The sequence below is a fragment of the Lactuca sativa genome, chromosome 8 (assembly GCF_002870075.4).
Source record: "Lactuca sativa cultivar Salinas chromosome 8, Lsat_Salinas_v11, whole genome shotgun sequence".
Taxonomy (NCBI): domain Eukaryota; kingdom Viridiplantae; phylum Streptophyta; class Magnoliopsida; order Asterales; family Asteraceae; genus Lactuca; species Lactuca sativa.
This window is the reverse complement of record NC_056630.2, coordinates 171,493,892-171,502,569: the sequence shown is the minus strand read 5'-3', so window position 1 is coordinate 171,502,569 and position 8,678 is coordinate 171,493,892. Positions and strand designations below refer to the sequence as shown.

The window sequence follows — 8,678 nt, the reverse complement described above, 5'->3', positions numbered from 1 at the left end:
TATGAATTTATGTTGAAAAAACCTCCTTTTTTAAAATGTGTTGTTTATTTATTAAACGTGTTATATGAGTTGAGTTTTATCCATTAACTTGTGAACACGTGAACCCATATTCTTAAACGGGTATATGGGTTGGGTTGGGTTGAGGTTTCCAACTCACCAACCCATGACCCGCCAACCCCTCAACCCATATATTATATGGGTTGGGTTGAGTTTATGTTTTCTGATCCGCCAACCCGTAACCCGCCAACCTGAACCCAACTCAATTGCCAGACCTACATGTATGAATCAAATTAACAAGCTATATAGTAATATAGTATATACCATTTGTTTAATTTACACAAATAGCCCATAGCATACGCTCTAATTACAAAACCTATACAAACAAAACACATCTTTACAAATACTATAAATACAAATCACTAGAATATAGGCTTCTTAAGCATTCTCCTCTCTCTTTCAAAAAGAAACCTAGACCCATATAAAAACCGACCCAAAAGAGGAAACTTCGGGCTACCAAATATCATATACGTAACCGCAGCAAAACAACTAATAAAAACGGGTATCCATCTAGAATAATGTTGATAAAGCAACAAAAAGTTGATGAGAAAAGTGAGGATCATGGTGGCTATAGAGATGAAAAGTGAAGCTAAACATATCATAAGTTGTTGGGGTAAAGAAATCATGAAATCATGTTCACTATAATCGGATCCCAAAATGGATAACACCAAGAGGATTGAGGTTGTGGCGGATATAAATGATAAGCCATCGAAGATTATGAAGATTTTTGAAAGATTTTTTTTGAGGAAAATGGGGACTCCGGTTACTTGGTCGTATCCACCGGGAAATGTGAAAGCGGCTGCGAATGAGATGGTGGCGATGAGTGATGCAACCACCATTAATTGGGCGGCGGTTTCTTTCATCCACTCTTCACCTTTTGAAAATAATTCTTTGTGGTTTTTGTTGAATACTTCGTGTGGTGTTAGACCCGATGCGTTCTTTTTTTCTCGGAAAGGAGGAGGGAGTATGGCTTCTACTTCCTAATATCATAAATATTACATTATTGTTATTAAATGAATATTTTTTGTTTTATGAGAGAATGGGAAGTAATATGTATGAACATGAAATGATTTGGATGGATTTAAAATGGAGAAATTTATATAAATGAACAAAATGGGTGAAGGTCTTTAACAACATGATAAATTTTTTTAGGGTTGATCTCAGAGTAAGAGCTTGTATTTTGTGTTTTTTTCGGATTAAACCTCAAATTAAATTTTTGTCTGAAAAAGACCTTGTATTTTTTTTTTTCTGATCTGTCGTTTTTAGTTATTTTTTGCCAAAAAATTTGTAAAATGTGAGGGTTTTTTCGAAGAAAACTAAAAAAGTTGAGGGTTTATTTGGAAACATTTAGAAGGTTGAAGGTTTTTTTCGGAAAAAATACAAAGTTGAGGGCTTTTTCGGAAAAAAATGAAAAAATACAAGGTCTTTTTGAGGTAATTTTTTTTTTTTGAGGTTTAATCCGGAAAAAACACTAAATATAGGGGTTTTCTATATTAACCATTTATTACTTTTTATACAAATGACCCCAAAATAGATAACAAAAACTTTTGTTTTAAGAGAAAAAATTTATATATTGCAAAATTGGTCTTCATATATTGCACAATACATGGTTTTTCATTGGATTTTTTCTATTCTTTTTTGAAGGATTTTTTTTTGTGTGGTGGGGACCATTCAAAAAGCCAATTCGTGTAAAAAATAAAAATTACAAAATGGTATTTTTGTTAAAAGCATTCACCATTTTACTTAATTTTAGTAATTTTCTCTTTAAAATGGGCTAAACACAAGAAATAGCAATGTACTTTCCATTTTTTTTTTATTTTTTATTTTTTTTATTTTTTATCATAGCATTGTAATTTAATTTGATCTCATGACAACTTTCTGTTTCCAAATTATTTCTTTTAAAATCCCATCTCTTTATTATATCATGAGTAAATTACTAAAATGGTCCCTATGGTTTGGTTAAAATTGCACGTTTGGTCCCTAACTTTTTTTTTGCACTCGGATCGTCCCTGTGGTTTGATTTTGTTGCGTTTTTCGTCCCTATGGTTTGGTCAAAATTGCACGTTTGGTCCCTAACTTTATGTATGTAAGGGACGAAAAATGCAACAAAATCAAACCATGGGGACAATCCGAGTGCAAAAAAAAGTTAGGGACCAAACGTGTAATTTTGACCAAACCATAGGGACCATTTTAGTAATTTACTCTAATATCATTGTACTTTTAAAAAATTTCTCATGTTATAAAACTATGTAAAGTACATTGCTATTTCTCGCATTTAGCCAGAGGAAACTAGAAAGTACCTTAAACCATAGTGTTTCTAGATGCAATTGAAGACCAACTCCCGGGATATGTTGTAGTCTATTAATCTTTGCACTCTCCCCGACTAAATGCAACATATTATTCCCATTTTTATCTTCAAGCGTAATTATCAAATTCCTGAGTGCCCCTATCTCATACAACAAATTGTAGATCCCTTCATGACGATGTGACACAGCAACATGAAATATACTATGGTTATTATCATTCACCTCACGCACTAAATGTGGATATTGCCTAATAACTTCCACCACAAACGCAGTGTTGCCCATTTCTGCTGCAAGAAATAACACCCGAGAAGAGTATCTTTGATTTGGAGGTTTTGAAGTTGTTGCATTTTCATCAAAAGGGGATTTGAATAGGTTAAAGATTCTAGAAGGCATTTTTGCAACGTTGTCTGATATGGTTCTTAGTAGTAAAAGTGTTTCTTGTTTTTCCTTTTCATCGCGTGTTTGTTTTTCATCTTCTTTAGTTTGGTCTGGTGGGCCCCGTATTATTTCATCAATTTGAGCTTTTGGTAGTTTCACAATTTCTGCCCAAACGATTCTTAGTAATTGAAGGGCGTGACTTTCCATATCGGGAATCCCAATCTTTAAATGACACACTGCAAAAACTATGAAGAAAGTATATGCTAATAAGTAGAAAGAAGAAAGTGTGAGATTGAGATTGAGATTATTACATGAACATTTGAGTCTCCAGAAAATATTAGTTCTTGTAGCATCAAATGCATAAGGCTTTCTAGCTAATAATCCAAGTACATTTCCATTTATAGCAAGTTCTGGACAATCCATCACAATTTGTAATGCAACATCTACAAAGTATTTGAGAATCACTTAATGAGAAAAAAAAGAAAATGTAAATGCAATAGTTATGTGTCAAGATACTTACCAAATAGATTAGCTTCTACACATTTCAAAAGAACACAACCTCTATTGTGATATGTCCAAAATTCACCAGTTAATTTCTGGGAATTGTGATAAAGATACCTCACCATATCATGTTTTCCAAATAAAGCAGCCATGTAAAGTGGCATCATACCTCGACTATCAGGGATGTTTAGTAACGCATTGTTCTTATTCACCAAGATCATAGCTATTTTGACATTTCCAGCCATAGCTGCTAAACAGAGAGCAGTTTGCCCAATTTGATTTTGGAGTTCTAAGTCTTCCTTTTCCATTAAACTCACTAGATATTCCACAAACCAGTATGATTTCCCCATTACAGCAATGTGAAGAACAGTATCGTAGCTTTCAGTGATGCTAAATCGTACAAGCTCAGGGCGTTTGTCAAGGATGATTTTCGCAGCTTTCCAATTGCCGGTTATGGTTGCTTTATATGTCGGAACACAAATTTCATTGTAATCGTCTCTTCTTCCTTCAAATAATTCCAAAATCAAATTATTCGTTACCAATTTGTATAAGAGAATTCAATTCGAAGCTCAGGAACGATGAATATCACGCCAATTGTTGATTAAAACAGGGATTTTCAGCAAAATGAAGTAAGATTGTTGTTGAATTTCAAAATTGAGAGTAGCAATAACTATAGAAGAACTTACCAACAAGTAGATCGGAACGAGGTAGATTCAGTGGTAATGGCGGTGGTGACTGATTATGTGAAGCAATCGGAATTTGAATATGGCGATGTTGGAGCTCACTGATCGAACGCAGGTTCGTGTTCATGGGGTTCATATCTTCGTCTTTTTAAAATCTTTAAACATTAATCAAATCAAATCCCCACACGAAAGAATATAATGGACTATTGATTTATATTGTCGGAATATACGTTTAAGTTAAGTCGATGCTAAAGATATTAATACAAAAATGGTTAAATTGCAAAAAGTAGCAATAAATTTTAGAATTAATGTAAGATTAGGTAAGGAAGTATTTAAGATGTTTAAGAAACAGAATTAAACTAAAGAAAAATCATGGGAAGATAAGTTAATGCTGCTTTAAAAGAAAATAATAAATTCAAAAAGTATTGACCTCCTATATCATTTATCATGTTTACTGTGTCAATTTGATATGATTGTTCAAAAAAACACCCCTAAATTATATATGTTTGTTCAAAAAATACCTTTGACCACTTAAAACTATCATTCACCACCATCTTTTTCGGCAAAACCCACTATTTTTTTTCCTTTACCATTCGGCACCTATTCCATCTAGCAACGCGATCGATGTTAATAAATCGTAAGAAACATAAATTGTAATACGCTCTTAGTGTTTCCCACATAAATCGAGCATCATAGCTCTGATTAAGTCGGTTCAAATTTCTACAAAAGATGACTCAATTGCTTACAAGTTTTGTGCTTTGCTTTTTTCCTCGTTTTGTATCAATCCTGAGCAACAACACAACTAACATTGATGGCATCGTCATGAATTCAATTTAAATACCGCGTTAGTCTTTCGAACATAACTTAGGCACCGTAACTCCTATTAGGTTGACACAATTTTCCATAAAAAAATGAATCGATTGGGTACAAGTTTTGTGTTTCCCATAACTTCGTGATTATTCTACCAGCAAACTACCAATATTGATGATGTCTTCGTGAACTTAATTTTGATACCTTGTTAGTCTTTCAAACATGACTCAAGTATCGTAACTCCGATTGGGATGATTCAAATATACACGAAAAGATACACAAGTTTTGTGTTTGTTTGTTCATTTTGCATCGATTAAAGGCCACACGACCAACATTGACGTCATCATTAGGTAGTCAATTCTAATACCATGTTAGTATTTCAAACATAAATCAAGCATTGTAACTATGATCGGAGTGATTCAAAATCCCACAAAAATAAGACTTGTAATTTGTGTTATCTCCATTCCATACCAATTAAGCCAAATAAAGTGTTGGTGAATTGTGTTTTAAAATGGTGAGGCTGTTTCTCGACAAATATAAAGAGTTAATGGTTTTTTTTTAACTAAACATATGTAGTTTATTCACTTTTTTGTGTTAAACCTGCTAAATAAAAGGTGGTCATAACATCTTCTTTTAATGTTGTAAAACTCAGTCGAATACTTAGAATTAGGTATGTATCGAGGCAATTTTCTAAAAATGATCAAAGCAACAAAATCGGTAAACTCAGGTCAAAAATAGGCTATTTGATAACATCACCAAACCTCACAATATCGGAGAGAGCCACAGTGTACAGTAGGAACCCATTTAATTTAATACAAATTTGAAAATAACAAAAAGAAAAGACTATGAATTAAATTATTATAATCATATTAAAAAACAAATATCAATTTTTGAAATAGTTTAATATTATAACATTTGAACATTTATCGTTGTTGATGATATTCATCTATTTTGTTATAAATTGTAGTGAACTTATGATATATATATATATATATATATATATATATATATATATATATATATATATATATATATATATATATATATATATATATCATAAGTTCACTACAATTTATAACAAAATAGATGAATATCATCAACAACATTAAATGTTCAAATGTTATAATATTAAACTATATATATATATATATATATATATATATATATATATATATATATATATATATATATATATATATATATATATATCATAAGTTCACTACAATTTATAACAAAATAGATGAATATCATCAACAACGATAAATGTTCAAATGTTATAATATTAAACTATATATATATATATATATATATATATATATATATATATATATATATATATATATATATATATATATATTGAAGACTTTTTCTGTAAAATCCATATTAGAACAATACATGTTGAAATTAATGAAAGCATGACAACACAGCATTTTAAAATAAATTGTATTACCCTATTTATTGAACACACACACACACACACACACACACACACACACACACACATATATATATATATATATATATATATATATATATATATATATATATATATATATATATATATATATATATATATTGGTCCGATTCCGCTCATGACTCTTTTTCGATGACGATTCGTAAGGACACCTTAAAAATATTGAAAAAAAAATACAAATCATAAAATCGAGAATACTACTATATTGGAGAGAAAAAAAATTGAAAGAAAAGATATTGGATCATTAAAATTGAATCATGGATCATTAAACCAATTTCTTTTTTCAAATTTTTTTCTCTTCGATATAATATTATGTTCGATTTTATGATTTGTATTTTTTTTCAAATTTATTAAAGTCTCCTTATATATATATATATATATATATATATATATATATATATATATATATATATATATATATTCCCCCGAGTGATCTCCACATGACCACATTGATTGAATAATTGTTACTCTCTAATCAACCGACTTAATATCACCTACGACTTTTGCAATATCTTTCAATATATTTTGACAAAAAAGGTAATAGTAAGACATTTCCACTTCAGATATATATTTTTATCAGCCCTAATTAGAAAGATATGCTAGAGTAACATACTTTATATCTTATTATAATAATATATTTTAATTTAATAATGATTATATCAATCGGTTACCATTTAATTAGATTATCTTACCTATGTGTCCAGTTTAATTGTTTAATATCATATCATGCATGACACACATACACACAAACACACACATATATATAGTTTAATTGTTTAATATCATATCACGGCACAAACACACGCATCTCTCTCACATATATATATATATATATATATATATATATATATATATATATATATATATATATATATATATATATATATATATATATATATATATATATATTGCTTTATGATATTTTTTTGAAAAAAAAATATCTCACAATAAAGTTTGCATTTTAAAAGTGATTCGCCAGAAAATATAACAACTCAAAACATTCAAAACAAAACATACTATTTTTTATAGACAATGCATATTTACAGGTACACATTAAAAAATGCACATCATGTGCATATATTTACATATGTATATTTTCAGTTTTTTCACTACGGTTTTTACAACTTTTGAGTTGTAATTGGTCTAGATGAGATAATTAGATGATAGTATTACTTTTTGAGTGAATAATATTCACCGGATTATTTTTTCTTCAACTTTTGCTAATCTTTGTGCTCTCAAAAAAAAATAATGTCTTCTAGCTACTTCGATTGTATCAATAAGAATTGTTTAACGAATATGAAGAACAACTTTTTTGTCTGCTATGCATGGAGTATGTGATGGCCGGAGAAGTGGAGAGCAGGAGAGATCGATTGATGGCATGGTGGGGTTTAATATATATATATATATATATATATATATATATATATATATATATATATATATATATATATATATATATATATATATATATATCACTAAGAATTGTTTAATGAATATTAAGAACAACTTTTCTTTGTCTGTTTTGCATGGAGGATGGAGAAGTGGAGATGTCGATACTAGCTTAATTACACTTCCAGCCAAAATTATAATTTAAAGTTTAAAGCTATCTAAAATCGACATTAATATAGTAATTAATTAAGTAGATGTGGCATCATGTCATGTGGCGAATGATTGGTTTAATCATGAAAATAGTCACTGATTATTATAATCGTAAGAAAATAACAAGATAGTGTTTTAAAAGGTTTTTGTAAACTATATTATTTGGTTATCGCTATCTCTAAGTAATAGTAATAAATATAGATCATATGTTTAATTCTCACATAGTTTAAATTGAAATTGAATACATATACTGATATATCATATAGTAAAGCAAACAGCATGTTATGTGTAATAAACAAAAAAAAAAAATCACAAGAATAATGTACCTCAGAAAGAATCTTTTCAATTTGGTATGGAGTTGCTTACTGATCACTTAGTAACATATCTCTTTGTGTGGTATTTATCAAACAAGTTGTAGGGGAAGAAAAGGAAATCATGTGTACAACTGGTAAGCCCATGTTTCAAGAAATGAATATGGAAAAATACACCAAAAAGTTATTATAGCATTAGCACATGATGGGTATAAACCATTGTTTAAGCAAAGGAAAGCAAAACTTATTGCTTTTTAACTTTGTTCAGGATTCCAAATTCATAGCATGGTTGAGTAAGTTGATGTAAAATTAAATGCAAATTGTGGGAAAATATTGTTAAAATCAAAAGTACACCAATGCTAGAAAACCCCAAGTGTAACATCTTCCCAAATTTCATATCTAAATATGCAAAAAGATTGATAAGGTTAACTTCATACTATGAATAGAGTGGTGCTTAGGAGACTTCTATTCTATGTAATGCAATAAAAATAAGTAAAGATTTTAGTAATCATAGGTCATAAGTATGAGTAATTATGTGAAGTTTACATGAATTGAAAAG

At 29.3% G+C, this 8,678-nt stretch overlaps 1 protein-coding gene across 6 annotated transcripts; it reads right to left on the bottom strand.

Annotated features, from left to right (window-relative positions):
• Positions 1–281: 281 nt before the first annotated feature.
• LOC111893656 (uncharacterized) lies at positions 282–8,262 on the bottom strand. Of its 6 annotated transcripts, XM_052766114.1 has the most exons (6): positions 8,135–8,262; positions 3,929–4,080; positions 3,262–3,747; positions 3,053–3,184; positions 2,358–2,986; positions 282–1,037 (listed from the first exon to the last, which is right to left on the bottom strand). In XM_052766114.1, the coding sequence occupies exons 2-6, from the start codon at positions 4,059–4,061 to the stop codon at positions 420–422; spliced, it is 1,998 nt and encodes a 665-aa protein (XP_052622074.1). In that variant the 5' UTR covers positions 4,062–4,080; positions 8,135–8,262; the 3' UTR covers positions 282–419. The 6 variants fall into 6 exon arrangements, with proteins under 6 accessions (XP_052622074.1, XP_042753005.1, XP_023745491.1 ...); XM_042897071.2 differs by lacking the exon at positions 8,135–8,262 and having other exon boundaries at positions 2,358–2,977; positions 3,053–3,151; positions 3,929–4,312; XM_023889723.3 differs by lacking the exon at positions 8,135–8,262 and having other exon boundaries at positions 2,358–2,977; positions 3,929–4,307.
• Between the last annotated feature and the right edge of the window lie 416 nt (positions 8,263–8,678).